The following is a 16697-nucleotide window of genomic DNA, read 5'->3' as shown; positions in this document are numbered from 1 at the left end:
AAATGATCCATAGGCTAGTGCTTTCTACAAAACCCTACATGTCTTTATCTTTTCTCCAATATATAAAAGTGAACTCATATAAATCTGCACTCCAACTAAATAGTGATTTACAGTAAATGTGTGGTACATTGAGAACAGATAGGGAAATGCTACTCGGGGGGGGAGTATGTTACTTATCAAAAGTTGGGTTCAGAGAGGATATGTGAGAGGGATTTGTGTGGTTGCCAGACGTGTTATTTTATTGAGAGTAATGGTGCACCCCATAGGCTGATACAATCTGACAACATCTTAATGGTTATTGAATATGTTAGAGAGAGTTTGATGTTTTAGTAAAATATCTGTTTTTATCTCTCACTTTTTCTCTTTCCCTGTTTTGATATTGGGGCTCACTCACCATGTGTCTTATTTCATATGTTGGCATAATGATGAATTGTTTTGGGTTGTACAGTCAAGCACTTTTTTCAGAAAAACATTCCAGGCATCACTGTGAACTGATTGCTTTGGAAAATTGTGTCCTTGGAGCTACGTACTACAGGCAGGAGTAGTAACTAGAATTGTGTACTTTATTTGTACTACACAAATAAATGAATACTAAGTATCCATATATGAGATTAATGCTTTCTGACAGAGAGGATAAATGATCAATATATGAATAGGCACTACTATCCAGTTAAAGAACAATGGACACAATCAACTATTTAAACCCATAAATAAACAACAAGAAACGAGAGGTCGACCGATTAATCGGAATGGACGATTAATTAGGGCCGATTTCAAGTTTTCATAACAATCGGAAATCGGTATTTTTGGGCACCGATTTCCGATTTAATTTTTTTTTTAAATACATTTTTTATAGCTTTTATTGAACTGGGCAAGTCAGTTAAGAACACATTCTGATTTTCAATGATTGCCTAGGAACTGTGGGTTAACTGCCTTGTTCAGGGGCAGAACGACAGATGTTCACCTTGTCAGCTCAGGGGTTCCAATCTTGCAACCGCACAGTTAACTAGTCCAACGCTCTAACCATTGCCCTCCACGAGTAGCCTGCCTGTTACGCGAATGCAGTAGAAGCCAAGGTAAATTGCTAGCTAGCATTAAACTTATCTTATAAAAAACAATCAATCATAATCACTAGTTATAACTACTAATCCAGTTTAGCAGGCAATATTAACCAGGTGAAATTGTGTCATTTCTCTTGCGTTCATGGCACGCAGAGTCAGGGTATATGCAACAGTTTGGGCTGCCTGGCTCATTGCAGACTAATTTGCCAGAATTTTACGTAATTATGACATACATTGTAGGTTGTACAATGTAACAAGAATATTTAGACTTAGAGATGCCACCAGTTAGATAAAATACCGAACGGTTCCGTATTTCACTGAAATAATAAACGTGTTTTCAAAATGATAGTTTCCGGATTCGATCATATTAATGACCAATGGCTCGTATTTCTGTGTGTTATTATGTTATAATTAAGTCTGATTTGATAGAGCAGTCTGACTGAGCATTCAAACTGCACTTTCGTGCGTTTTGCCAGCAGCTCTTCACAAGCACAGCGCTGTTTATGACTTCAAGCCTATCCGTCTCATGGCTGGTGTAACCGATGTGAAATGGCTAGCTAGTTAGCTGGGTGTACGCTAATACTGTTTCAAACGTCACTCGCTTTTAGATTTGGAGTTGTTATTCCCCCTGCGCTGCAAGGGCCGCGGCTTTTGTGGAGCGATGGGTAACGATGCTTCGAGTGTGGCTGTTGTCGATGTGTTCCTGGTTCGAGCCATGATAGGGGCGAGGAGGGGGACGGAAGCTATACTGTTACACTGGCAATACTATAGTGCCTATAAGAACATCCAATAGTCAAAGGTGTATGAAATACAAATGGTATAGAGAGAAATAGTCCTATAAGTACCATATTAACTACAACCTAAAACCTCTTACAATGGAATATTAAAGTCTCATGTTAAAAGGAACCACCAACTTTCATATGTTCTGAGCAAGGAACTTAAACGTTAGCTTTTTTACATGGCACATATTTTACACGGCACACATTTTTACATGGCACATATTACTTTCTTCTCCAACACTTTGCTTTTGCATTATTTATACCAAATTGAACATGTTTCATTATTTATTTGAGGCTAAATTGATTTTATTGATGTTTTATATTAAGTTAAAATAAGTGTTAATTCAGTATTGTTGTTATTGTCATTATTACAAATAAAAAATATAAAAAATCATCCGATTAATCGGTATCGCCTTTTTTGGTCTTCCAATAATCGGTATCGGCTTTTTTGGTCCTCCAATAATCGGTATCGGCTTTTTTGGTCCTCCAATAATCGGTATCGGCTTTTTTGGTCCTCCAATAATCTGTATCGGCTTTTTTGGTCCTCCAATAATCGGTATCGGCTTTTTTGGTACACCAATATTCGGTATCGGCTTTTTTGGTCCACCAATAATCGGTATCGGCTTTTTTGGTCCTCCAATAATCGGTATAGGCTTTTCTGGTCCTCCAATAATCGGTATCAGTATCGGCCGACCTCTACAAGAAACAGAAATATTCTCCCAAGAACAGCTCTTTCAAAACTCTCAGAGCTAGTCCTACACATAGAAGAGAGACAGACAAGGCCATGTCAGCACAGTGCCTATATACTGTACATCTCTGCTACCATTTAATTCTAACATAAATTATGGCAAATTACATTTCCAGGAAAAACAAAGGACTTTCTGCAATAGAATATTCTTATCATTCTAATGCACGTCTATAAAAGATCCAATTAAAATCTGCCAGAGTGTGATGGCGCTTTTCCAATTTATATCAGCTTTTGAGGAGACTATTAAAGTTTATTTATTAGGTGAAGATGACTTTAAATACTACACTATTAACGCTGCAGTAAAATTGGATTAGTAGAGTGAGATTTTAACATTTACCCTGTTACCACATATATAACGTTGGGGGAGGGGCGAGCTACGATCAATGACTATGACCTTCTGAGGCCAACATGGCTCCCCTATTTCCATAACACTGACTCCAGCTGTTGGCTTGGGGACCTCTGCACTGGCTGGGAAAATGTAAGAAAACAGTTTGGAAATGGAGATTAACATAGCCGTTAAAGTCAGTGTGTTCTAAACATGACACGGATTATTTGCTAACTACTGTATTACAGTAACCAAGGCATAGGTCCAAGTTACATTAAATCACCTATTGAAAAACAGTACGTTGTTACTGTGGTTCATTTCAGTCTTCCATTTAAACATTCAAATAGCTGTTGTATTACTCCATTTTCTGTGCTCTTTGTTCAGCAGGTCTAATGGATATTTGCCCACCTGCTGCCATTGTCTTCTCCCTAAAGGACAACCTGGTGGTGACACACAGTGAGCATTATGGGAATGTTACATGGTCGTGGTGGCGCTATGGGCAGCTGAACAAAGGATAGCTGGACTAATCACCACAGTATGGCTGCATCTGATATTGCACCCTATTCCCTATATAGTGCATATTGTTTTACCAGGGCCCTGGTCAAAAGTAGTGCAAAGGGCATTAGGTGGCATTTTGGATGCACATAAATCTCCTTTGCCTTGTACGTAATATCTCTCTCTCAGTCCCTACAGCACATAGCTCACTAATGAGGTGACATTTCACAGTCACGACAACACATTTCCCTGCAAATGAATGTCATAATAACAGTCAGCAATACCTTGATGAGAAGGAAAATATTTCCTTTCTGAACAGTAAGGGATGGTCGGAAAAATTGCACATTCAAACAATTGAACTTTTAAGTCTCGTTTTCTTGACATGACCTCCTATTCACGTGTTGAGTGAAGGGGGTCATGCATATTTGATTGTGTAAAACGTCACATTTCTAATCTATCTACTAATTCAATCTGTGTTGGATTAAAGGTTAAATCCAGGGGAGATCAGTTAAATGTTTATGATACAGTCCTCCGTCAGCCCATTACGAGGCATTAGAAATTAGATATGCGAAAAATGTGATGGCTGCCTCACTGCAACAGTGCTTTCAAAATAAATGTAAGTGTCTTAACTGCAATGCGAATAATTTATAGGACACAATTTATTGAATCACCCAGACAGAACTGATTGACTGGTCCCACTGCTTAATTCACAGTAAAAGCCATTTCTGTGGCACATAATCATTTATTCTCTCTCTTTAAAGATGGAATCCTTAATGGTGAAGCTGTCATGTACGTTTGGGATATTATAACACCACAGAAGTTACAGCAAACAACACACACAGTTGTTTTGCCTCAAACATCACTGCACGCTTCAATAGAACAGCAGAATATGTACTGGACAGGAGTTTGGTGGCACCTTAATTGGGGAGGATGGGCTCGTGGTATCAAATACATCAAACACATAGTTTCCATGTGTTTGATGCCATTCCATTTGCTCGTTCCAGATATTATTATGAGCCGTCCTCCCCTTAGCAGCCTCCACTGATGTACTGAAATTTGTTGTACCACGCTGCTTATTTCCATTTGGATGCTGCTCACCTGAGTTTAGTCGACAAAACAAAAACAATAACAATGGCGTTCGGGTGAACAGATTCTATCTTTAATAAGTCAGTGAGGTTGATGCTGTCAGAGATGTAGCGAGACAAATAGGATGAGACGGTTTATCGTGGTGGAAAAAGAAGATCTCATGGTGAGTTAGTATACCCTGGTGTGATATAAAGAGACATGTTAGGCTTGCCTAACGACTCACCCTGAATTTAATTATTCTGCTCTATCAATCGCTCCATACATTCAGTCTAAAACTGTAGTTTGTGTGACTTCAAAATGAGGGTAGTTGTAGAGAACAAATTAATTAGCGATTGGATATTCTCTAACAAGTATAACCAATCAGAGTACCAAAGTTAATGATGTCATCATATAGGCCAGCTCAGGACCAATCCATCGGTTTCTGGGACCAATCAGAACAGACAGAATGTGTTCCACATTCTCGTAATCGTTGGAGATAGAGGCAATTCCAGACTCAACGTGGAGAAGAAACATCAGTTGGCCAGAGCGATGTGGATGAGTAGCCAGGCAAATGCTTGGCTGTGGTTTTAAAGCCTAAAGAAAGTCCATCTAGGACCCTTAGGCAGAGGACATGCTACGGCTCAAGTTTCCAGGGTACAGTACCTTTGTTAAATGATTCAGAACTTTGACAGTTTAAGCAATACTAGTTAAATGAGGCCTTTCTCTCTCATTCACTTGCAGGTGTGTCATGATAAATGACCGTAACCCTACACCGAGCATTGACACCTCAGCTCTGAGCTACTACCCGTCTATTATATCTGAGTGCTGTGGAGCTGTAACAGTGACACGGCTGTTGGATTGTCCAGAGAGAAAACAGAACCTTCTGAGACAGTCTCTCTGTTCCCATGTCCAAACTAGCATACTACTTAAAAGGAAGCAATGTATCGGGCATGTGTTCTACGTCGTAGGCTCGTGTGGACATTCCAAAATCAAATCATATTTTATTTGTCACATGCTTGGTAAACAACAAGTGAAATGCTTACTTATGGGCCCTTCTCAACAATGATACTAGAAAAGTAGATACACAATGAGTAACTTGGCTATATACAGAAAGTACCAGTACTGAGTCATTGTGCAGGGGTACAAGGTAATAACATGGCTATATACAGGAAGTACCAGTACTGAGTCGATGTGCAGGGGTACGAGGTAATTGAAGTAGATATGTACATATCGGTAGCTATAAAGTGACAATGCAACAGGTTAGAAAATAAACAGTAGAAGCAGGGTACAGTATGTGATGAGTCAGAAGAGTTGGTGCACAAAGGGTCAATGCAAATAGTCCGGGTAGCTATTGGTTAACTATTTAACTAACTATTTAGCAGTCTTATGGCTTGGGGGTAGAAGCTGTTCAGGGTCCTGTTCGTTCTAGACTTGGTGCATCGGTACCGCTTGCCGTGCATGCCCATTATATTGTTTCATTCTAAGTAGTATGCTAGTGTGGATATTCAAATGTAGCAATACTGTGTGAACTCTTATCTACATGCAGCCTGCTGGCTGATGATGGTGATGTGAGGAGATGGAATGGATTCATGAGCACTGGGTGGTGGTTGGATTAAAAGTGGACACCGCAGAGACATACAAACACAAACAGGAGCACTCCCTGTGTGTGTGTGTGTGTGTGTGTGTGTGTGTGTGTGTGTGTGTGTGTGTGTGTGTGTGTGTGTGTGTGTGTGTGTGTGTGTGTGTGTGTGTGTGTGTGTGTGTGTGTGTGTGTGTGTGTGTAAGGAATGATGCGTGTAATAGCTTAGATCATCTACAGCGCAGCCATAGAAAGCAGACAGTATGATCTACTAATGTTCCACCACAAGGCCACCTCTAATATACAGAATATGACTCACAGTCCAGACACAGCTTCCATAGCAACAACTATTAGTGTCTTCCATGCAGGAAGCTTTACTGAGCTGATAGAAGTTCAGAGCTAGGACAAAAACGTAAACACTACATCGTTAATCACATACACACACCAGTTTAAATAATGTAGATAGAAATTGGGGAAATTGTCTGAATCTGCAGAGAAACTCACTTTCGGACAGAGCATCCATTAGCTCAGGGGTTCCAAGTACTGTACTTCAAGTGAGCGAGCTAAAAATACATTTCCCCAATCTCAAATGGAAAACTGGCTCTTTAATAAATCTGTTGAACTAGGCTTCTGACAAGCTGCAATTAAAATGCCCAGGAAACACATCAGCTTTTCACTTCCTCAACATTTAAACATTTAAACATATAACTTCAGTTACATCCATCAACTTTAGAAAACGGCAAAGTAAGCAGCTTCTCGGGGTACCAGCGATTTAGAGTCCTAGTAGTGTTTGGATATGTTTACAATGTGTGTGTGGTGAAATGGCACCAGCTGTGTACACTGACAAGATGCACACGGCCCACTGTGTGTTTGAAGAGCGTCTTAACCCCTTCAGTACCAATCCACAGACGGGACAACAAAGACCACGGGGGGCTAGGCCAATCTGGCTGTAGGGGACAATGGGGAGATATTGCCCCAAGGGTTTTCTGGTGTGAAGGGACTGTAATGTAGCATCTCTGAGTCTATTTATGTCCTTTATGCTTTGTTTCCTATACATATGCAAGGGACAATAGGATCCAACCCATCCTCAATCAGGCTTTTGTTTCACCTACATGACTCATTTAAAGGCTCAGTAAAGTCCTAGAGTATGCCGACTGCAGCTGCAGCCTTCCATCCTCATTTACTTATTTATTTTATTTTTTATTTCAACTTTATTTAACCAGGTAGGCTAGTTGAGAACAAGTTCTCATTTGCAACTGCGACCTGGCCAAGACAAAGCATAACAGTGTGAACAGACAACAACACAGAGTTACACATGGAGTAAACTATTAACAATGTGTTATGCTGTGAATAACTTCCCATTTGTTGTTCTTACAGTGTATATAGTCTATTACGTATGACAGACAAGTGGTTGATACAACTCAAAGTTGAAATATAATCCATTGATAAGCGTTTCCTTGGATAAGAGGAGACATATCCATTTGGTACAGTCACAGAGGCTATTTGTCATCAGAGCCAATCAGCATTTACTATCAACCCTGCTCAGTGAAACACACTTCCTGTTTACAGCGGTTGTCATTGAAAGGATTCTTGGAAGACAATCATTCACTCTTCCGTAATGACACCTTTTAAACCAACAGAAAAGTATGGCTACGGAACAGTGGAAAAATGATATCAATCACAGTTAACACAATGCTAATGCATATTACATAAACTTTGGATCTGAACATAGCCATCCACAATTTATAATCACTTACTGGCCGTATTAGTATTAGTTTCACAAACTGAAACTCTGTAGTAGTGACAGTGTTGCAGGTGCAACACATTCCTCAGTTACATCTGGTAACAACCAACTAATTACCTCTACCAGTGCAGCTAATGAAATGTATATTACATCTAAAACATTATTAAACTTCAGGGGAGTATAACACAGGACTATGAATGTGCCAGTAACAGGGGAGGGGGGGGGGGGGGGGGCACGCTCATGAACAAAGGCATTTCAGTCAATCAAACAGTCAAATCAAACCTGACTTTGAGACATGCTAGATGTAAACCAGTACAGTTGAGAAAATACCAAAAAAGCTCACAGCCTTTAGTAGTGTCCAATCTGAAGAGTTTGCCCAGTTATGTAGACCACAAACTGTCCCACATTTAAACCAAGGGGGACATATAAAAGATTCAACTTTTGAGACAGAAAAGGAGAGAAAATACACCCCGATGACCAGAAATAATCTAGGCGTGTATTCATAAGGTTTCACAAGTGAAGCCGGGCTTCTTGTAAATTTCACTGACTAAGACCACATGTGCTCAGTATAAACCAAAGAGCCAGTAAAAGCCAAGTCATTATCCCAGATAAATTGAATGTAATGTAAGACTGCACACAATTTCTGAAGTACCAACTACCAACCAATCAGTGGCTAAAAAGAGTCCCTGTGGGTATATACCCCTAAACATAGTTGCCTTGTGTCCCAGCTTAAATCAAAGCACTTTACCAAAGGCACCCTGCTGAGACTGCCCTGTCATACACCTGAACACAATCCACACATTAAATATTAAAAAGGTATAGAATAATAGGTAGCATAGATGAAGTGTGCTTTAAATCAGCTCTTAATGACATTTATCATCAAGGGTCCGAGGTTCAATTCTACTAGATTACTAGCAGCTCATGTTCCCTTGTAAAGTACATGATATTAACATATCCCCTTCATCTCATTGCCAAATCACGGCTGGATTCATTAGTCATGAATCATGATGACTGTAATACCTAATTAAGATTGTGCCACTCATTTGGATGTTTCTGTAGATTTAAAAGAATCTGTGATGTTTGAAAGTGATTAAAACGGAATTATTTCCTCAGACAACATTTTGAGGGTGTTACTGTTTATACATCACATTGAGTACCCATTGACATTGACCAAGGCACTGTTAAAGCTTCTTGGAGTGGGAACTTGACATGAAAGCTATAATAAATAACTCTTTTATCAACCCACGTTAATTTGAGTCTCTACAACTTGAAAACCTGACACATCGTCTGGATGACTAATGTTTCCTCTCTATGAGTTTGGTCGAATCAGTTTCGGGATGATGTGCCTTGCATTATGCAAACACATGCAAATCTCCCTTCCACTCAGCATGCAGGGGCTTCTGAATTGGCATGTGATATGTGGTTTGTGATGAGACATGTTGCAGAGGGAGTGCTTCATTTCCTCTCCCTCTCAGACTACAATTGCATTTTGGCCTATTCCTGACAGAAATACTATTTCCTTTCTCAAACTTTGGCCCGGGGAGTTTTCAAGCAAACACAAAACCACACTTTATCTATTATAGGACAGTCAAACAAATGTGGTTGCACTTGGGAGCTTTAACAAGCCTGGGCTATTTGGCTAAGCAGACGCAAACACTGCTCTGGTCTCAGAATGTTCTCAGAACAGGATTATATTACGTTTTCTACTGCTTCTCAGAACAGTTTTAGAGGATGTTCTGGGGAAAGGTCTGGAAACTCATTTGATATGGACTGTCTCTCTCTTTTGGCAGCTTACCATGCTTCCACATCCTGAAGATGTTGTCAAATAGAGCCATTATCCTTTTCAAAACAAATACTCCTTTGTGCTTGTGATACAAAAACACCAAATATCTGCTGCTGGTTGTGTACCAAACCACCTGTCATTCTGGGACTGTTTGTGTAAGGATATCTCACATAGGATAACCCTACTAGGGAAAGTATGACATTATTTTTCAAAACACTGCAACACATCAGTAAAAAGGGACATGTTATCTGTGAGCAAAAGAAGGGATCACGATCTGAAACAACAGCAGTTGAATCAGACATCAGATATCAACATAAACAACCTGCTCACTTCAAGGACAATTAATACCTTTCACAATTCATGAATTGGCCTCAAATATGACCAGCTCTATAGGTAGTGACATCACTTTATCATGTGCCTTCAGAGAATCTAAAACATATGAACTGCATGTTGATTGATGATGTAGACTAGAAGCTCCAGGTGGAATTATAAACACTGCACATTAAATGATTAAATTATTATGGATCAAGACACTTTTTAAAGGCTCTGTCACACATGTAATCAAGTCGATCACTCATTGTAAAGTAGCAGTGTCACTGCCACCAGGCATGAATAGCTTACTCTGCAAGAGATAGGATACCAAAACTTCGTCCAACAGGGAGATGTGCTATATGAGAAAGCATTTCAACGCGTAAACATTATGACATGCAGAACTCCAGCACCAAATGAAGATGGTAAAACTTGCCTAATTGATAAAAGTGTGTAATGCACTGGTAAAACGACCTCTTGTCTTATTGTGTTATTCTGTCTATTTTATAAAAGCTTTGTAATGCCAATGCAGAATAGGATTAGATGATGAAGTAGCCTAATTAATTCTAAAAGAAAACATTCCCAATCGAGTACAACACCATTTGCCATTGTATCAGTCTGTCTGGACTCAGGGGGAATGGGGTTTGAATACAGTGTGCAGAAACAAGATAGAAGTACGCAAAACAATGTAGATCACAAATGCTCACCTTATTATAGTTGTAGTAGCCCAAACAGTGGGAAAAATCCAGGTTTGGTGGGTCTCCTGGAATAGGATTTCCTCCAGCAGTCGGATAAAACCGTACATCCATGATGTACCAGGCAACAGCGCAGCTGTACTGTGAACAGACCTCAATTTGTTTCTACCTTTTTACAATCCACGCGCACAGAGTGAGAGAAAGGCGGCGAGGCGGGCAAGCTTTATCGGGACCGTAAATCAAATAAATAGAAAGCGGGATAAGAAGAGGTAAGGGATAAAATACGACGTTTTGTTATTCCTCTTCTATTTGTTGAAGAAGCTTTTCATAGTTTTGAAACCCAAATAACGGTTGAGCTATGTCCAAGCTCGTCCTCAAGGTTTATGATATATGCGCCAAGCGGTGATGTTTGCCCATGCATTTAGAGGCAGCTGCTGTACACAAAGAAGCCACGCGACCGGCAGGGACAGACTGCACAATCGTCCTTCCCCTGTTCAGCTTGCGAAACAAAATTGAAAATAGAGCTAACGTTGTAATAGGTGTATAATAAGAAGTTTTCCCCCCACCCTCTCGTTTCTTTCAGAAGTTGTTTTTCCTCAAGTTTGCACAGTAGTTGGCGAAGGTAGCACAAAGCAATGAGGATATTGTATTCCCTAGAATTCTGCTATAGTGTTCCACCAGTGGAGAGTGGGGTTTGGGACAAAATCTGATAAATTTGTGCGGTCAACCAATAATGTGGAATTAGTAGATTTGCTTTACAACACTAGATAGAGGCTTGGTTCAGTCTTTGGCTCTGTTGATGAACAATGTGTGAACAAATCGGGCTACTCCCCGAACACAGCACGCCACTCCCATTTAGCCAGCATTTGCCTCAATGAAAACACTAGATCGTTACATTTTACTCTGCTTTCAGTCTCTGGGGATACTTTGATTGACAGATTTTATATCAAAATACTCAATCAGCAATATACACATGTTTTTACAGCAGTTGATTGAATTGCGAATTGAGTGGGATACAAACAATTTGTTTATGTTTGTAATAAACTGGTAATAAAATGGTCATGAACCTTATTACTATAATTGTTTCTATGTGCTTTACTAAATCACACATTTTTCCTAATGAAAATCTCTTCAAAACAAACAAACATGAGTTTTGAAAGCCAATCCAATCTTAGGAGTAGTTATAGCCTGAAGCAGCTTGTTGGTCCCCTCCCTAATATGACCACATGGGACACTAGAATGAATACAAACAGTCTATTTGCAATAATCATCATGTCTCAGTGATATGTAGCCCTACTTGTTTATTTTCTCCTCTGAAAAGATTGAACTAACAGTCAGTCTCCCATTACAGGGATTGGAGGAGATGTACTTTATGTGTGCTCGGCCTCTTATGTATATAATGATAACCTGATTTCTTGTCAGGCCGAGTCAAACATATACGGCCACATGTAGAGACATGGCCTATTAGATACTTCAACCACCTGCCTGCACATCTATCTCTTCGGGATAGTAGGCCTGCTGCATACATACTGACCAGTGGAGAGAAGAAAATGAGGGGCATCACTTATTAGCAACCACAAAGAGACCCCGGACAAAGGGCTTTCTATTACCTTTCTGTCACTAACTCACTCACTCACACTCACACTCACACTCACACACTCACACTCACACACACACACATAAACATCTAAAGACAAAGTATTTGTCTTGTATGTAAACACATATCTACACATATACCTAATAATTGAGTGCTGTCATACATGTTAGAGAAATGGAGAGCTTGCGTTACTGAACATCTCAGATCTGAGGTTCCTTTGTGGTCCCAAGTGGGTGAAGGTTTGGTGTATGTTTTCATTGTATATTATTCTGATATTCTGAACATGGGAGGTGTTTAGCATGTGTTATTGAATCAAATAATGTTTGAGTGCTGTCCAACGATCCAACGCTTGCTTTGAAATGGTTAACAAATTGTAAAAAATCCATGTAACTTCGCCAAGAAAATATACTTTGCATTTATGGATATGTTGACCCAAGGTGGATGTTTTTATGTTATGTTTCTGGATAATTAAACTGCAAACGTAAAAAAAAAAAAAAAAAAAAAAAAAAAAAAAAAGCATTATACATGTACACATACAGATACACCCACATATACACTCAATCACATCTCTTTCACTATCACTCACTCACACACACACACACACACACACACACACACACACACACACACACACACACACACACACACACAAACACACACACACACACACACAAATAAAAACCCACACAATCTCCCACATAATTTATCAGATAAGAGTGCCACCGCCCGCCCGCCTTACTACATTTCTAATTCAATAGCTCATGGTTATTAGATATGTTTTGGTTTTGAATAAAGCACGGCTGTGCTCTGGCTCCGGCAGGTCTTTGGGTTGGTGTTGTTATTTATTTCTGTGTTTAATGTTGTTCGTCCATGCAGCTGCGGAGCTGAATTCATTTCCGTATTGTTGGTTGGGTGTCAGTGTCCCAGCCTGATGAATTATGCCTTGCTACCATGGATATGTCCCAAATGGCACCCTATTCCTGTTATAGTGCACTACTTTTGATCAGGGATTGGAATAGTGTGCCAATTGGGATGCAACCATTTGTCATTTTCTCCCTCTCCAACTCTCTCAGGCAACATTGGAACCATTTGGTAACCTGAAAACAAATTATCTTCCGCTAGCTCTCGTTCAAATTCAATTAAATCAGTGCTGAGTAATTATGTGGAGGTACAAAAGAGTAATAAATGCAAAATAATTAATTAACCTAATAATCTTTATTTATGGTCCCCCTCATATTAAGTATGGGATTCCATTGTGCGGCAACCTGAACAAATAACTACTGTTGGATATTTGTAACTGAATTCTCGTGCTTGTTTTTTATCCTGTGTTACATTAGTGAAATAAAAATGCTCATTATTTCCCATCTCTTTCCCATCTCATATTAAAAACAGCTCAGGTACATGTCATACCCAGATCTGTTCTGATGACCATCTCATTCACCCATTAAGCACATATTGTGCATGATGGATACAGCTGCATCAGCATACGTGTTAGAATGTCAATCTATTCCAGGAAAGTGGAGAACTTATGTGAATTACTGACATGTGTTGGACATAAGATATGCAACCCTAACACTTGACCAAATGTGATGTGCAGAACATGTATTATCAAGCTACATTTGCTAAGACGAGACTAGATGATTTTATCAAAACATATAACATAATACTGTACATGTACAGCAAAACAAAATGTAGCTTTCATCGCGGACGCTTTTATCCTTACTGAAGGGCACCATGTACCCAAGGACAATGTACAAATGTATTATCTCCATACTATTCTACTAAATCCACAACCTACTGTAACACTATTTCCAAGGCTACAACCTCACCTTGACATGGGAAGCCTGGAAGCTTCCTGTGCTTTGTGGTTGTTCTGTCGGGCCATTGGTTAATTAAACCTCAATCTATCCAGCCAATGGTTGTTTTGTGCATGTGCACCATAGCATTCATCCATTTAATGTATCTTTGTATGCTGAACAAAAATATAAATGCACATGTAAAGTGTTAGTCCCATGTTTCCTGAGCTGAAATAAAAAATCCCAGAAATGTACCGTAAGCACAAAAAGCTTATTTCTCTAAAATGTTGTGCACAAATTTGTTTACATCCCTGGTCGTGATCATTTCTCATTTGCCAAGCTAATCCATCCACCTGAAAATTGTGGCATATCAAGAAGCTGATTAAACAGCATGATCATTACATAGGTGCCCCTTGTGCTGGGGACAATAAAGGCTGTCTAAAATGTGCAGGTTTGTCACACAAAATGCCACAGATGTCTCAAGTTTCGAGGGAGCGTGCAATTGGAATGCTGACTGCAGGAATGTCCACCAGAGCTGTTTTCAGATAATTGAATGTTCATTTCTCTACCATAACGTCGTTATAGAGAATTTGGCAGTATGTCTACTGTAACTTCAGTAGTATCACAACTTGTTGTGTCTAGTAATACTGTAATTGTAATTCATGAATAGATGAATGGATGAATGAAATTCTTTGAGAGGAGATTTGTATTTCACATTATTTTACTTTAATTATATGGGAATGGTGCAAGCAGGTTGGCTGTAACGTGTTAACACATTACAGCATGTCAATGAATATTTGGTGTTTTATATTACTTTCACTTCTAGAGGCCTGAACAAAAGCTTCCACTTGGCAGCGACAACAGTGCAAAACAAACCAAGGACATGGCAAAATGCTCAACCATTAAAGGTTTAAGACTTGCTGCCACTCCAATCTGTCCCCTATACAATTTACATTGATGGGGCACTGCTACATATCAGTTAAATTGGTACAGCACTCTCACTCATGGGTGCAACAAATATAGCCTAAAAATATGTTAAGGACCCAGAAACAACAATACCATGTACCCACTAGTGGTTAAAAGGTTTTTGCTGCTCTAATAATACAGTGTGGTATTGTATTCTGTGGGATTGAATTACAGTCCCATTTGAAAATGGCAATTATTCACAGAATCCTGTAGTTAAACGTTTCACTGTATTTTGCTGTTAATAATACCCAAAATTAGCATATAAATGACAGTTTTCTATTACAGTGCACTGTTGGTGATCACTCAGTCAGTTCACACACACATATACACCTCCCTGACACACACTCCTAGGAGATAAATAGTGGCCTGCAGCTAGCCACTGAGGAGTGCACATGAAGTGGATAATGCAGACCCAAACCCCACAGAGAGAAAGAGACAGCCTCCTGAGCTGTGGACAGTCATTAAGCATCTTTCTAGCTCCTTTTGAATACCTCCACCACAGAAGAAGATACTGTGCCATGATTTACAGTCATTTGACCAATCAGATCATATCCTTTGCGTGCAATTGGGTGTTGTAAAGAAAACTACAGTGTTCTAAAAAAAGGAATGTGTGTTTTATTTAAATCAGATTGGTTGTGATGCAGTCTGACATGATTTCATTGCCTATCATATGGCTGGTATATTTCCAGTCCAACCTGAATGTCTCCTGAGCTGATTGTCTGTTTTAAATGCAACCTGGAGGACTTGGTTCTGACTGGTACACGACATCCCATATGGCACCTTATCCTCTATATAGTGCACTACTATAGTGCACGATATAGGGAATAGGGTGTCATTTAGTCTGAGCATATCTAGCATCCAGCATTGTTCATCCTGCAGGAGATAGATTTAGATGTGCTGTGCTGTGTTTGCGTTTCATGCCATGCTCTTGGGGACCATTGCCTCTATTACACTACTCGGTAATGATGAGAAGATTAAAGATTAAAGCCAAACTGAACCATCCTCTTCCTCTAAGGTGATAGGCCTATGCGGTGATGTCACATGGCATGTTTGTGTAACATTTCTTTCAATGCTGAATCATATCCGCGGCACCTACATTTGCATTTGAACATTTGTAATACCATTAACGCCTCAAAGCACAGTTTCTAGGGAATATTTGTTACTGAAACAGTTATTTTCATTGACTGTTGTTTAAATGCTCAAACATGAACATGAAATGGGAGATAAATCTGTCTCCAGAATGTGTAGCTTTTCAATGATGATGTCTACTAGAAACCTATTCAATTTTCATTGAATGATGTTCTATACTAAGGTGCTGAAACTCCATTCCACTCAGTCCCACCCATCCCAAAATACGGTGCATACTAGCACCCTAATTAATATGCATGACTTGAGTTCCCTCCTTAGTGGCCAGCATTGTATTTATATTCAGAGACAGTTTAATCATTCAAAGTAAGCCATCCCCTATTCAAGTAACACATACAGTACATTAAACAAAGACAAAAATATTGTTTATAAGTAACGTGTTACACAGTAACCACTGTTACTGTTAATACTGTGTTATACAGTTATTACTGTATACAGGACCTAAATAACACTAGCTACCCCTCTCATAACCCCCAAGTAGACCAAAAAAAAAAGTCTAGAGAACTCTGACAAATCTACAGGATACTTCATTATATTATTCTCAATTAAAACCTGTCCTCAGCAGCATTAGTAATCTTAGCGCTCGTCATTTATACTAATTAGTAGAGC

At 39.4% G+C, this 16697-nt stretch overlaps 1 protein-coding gene across 1 annotated transcript in view; it reads right to left on the bottom strand.

The window, feature by feature from the left end:
• LOC135557211 (TOX high mobility group box family member 3-like) overlaps positions 1-11356 on the bottom strand; it is a 59812-nt gene extending 48456 nt beyond the window's left edge. Inside the window, exon 1 of the mRNA XM_064990418.1 lies at positions 10596-11356. Coding sequence (XP_064846490.1) covers positions 10596-10697 — 102 coding nt within the window. The 5' untranslated portion in view covers positions 10698-11356. The remainder of the gene's footprint in view (positions 1-10595) is intronic.
• Positions 11357-16697: the final 5341 nt, after the last annotated feature.

This window comes from Oncorhynchus masou, chromosome 2 (assembly GCF_036934945.1).
Source record: "Oncorhynchus masou masou isolate Uvic2021 chromosome 2, UVic_Omas_1.1, whole genome shotgun sequence".
In the NCBI taxonomy this organism is placed as follows: domain Eukaryota; kingdom Metazoa; phylum Chordata; class Actinopteri; order Salmoniformes; family Salmonidae; genus Oncorhynchus; species Oncorhynchus masou.
This window is presented reverse-complemented; position numbering and strand designations above follow the sequence as displayed.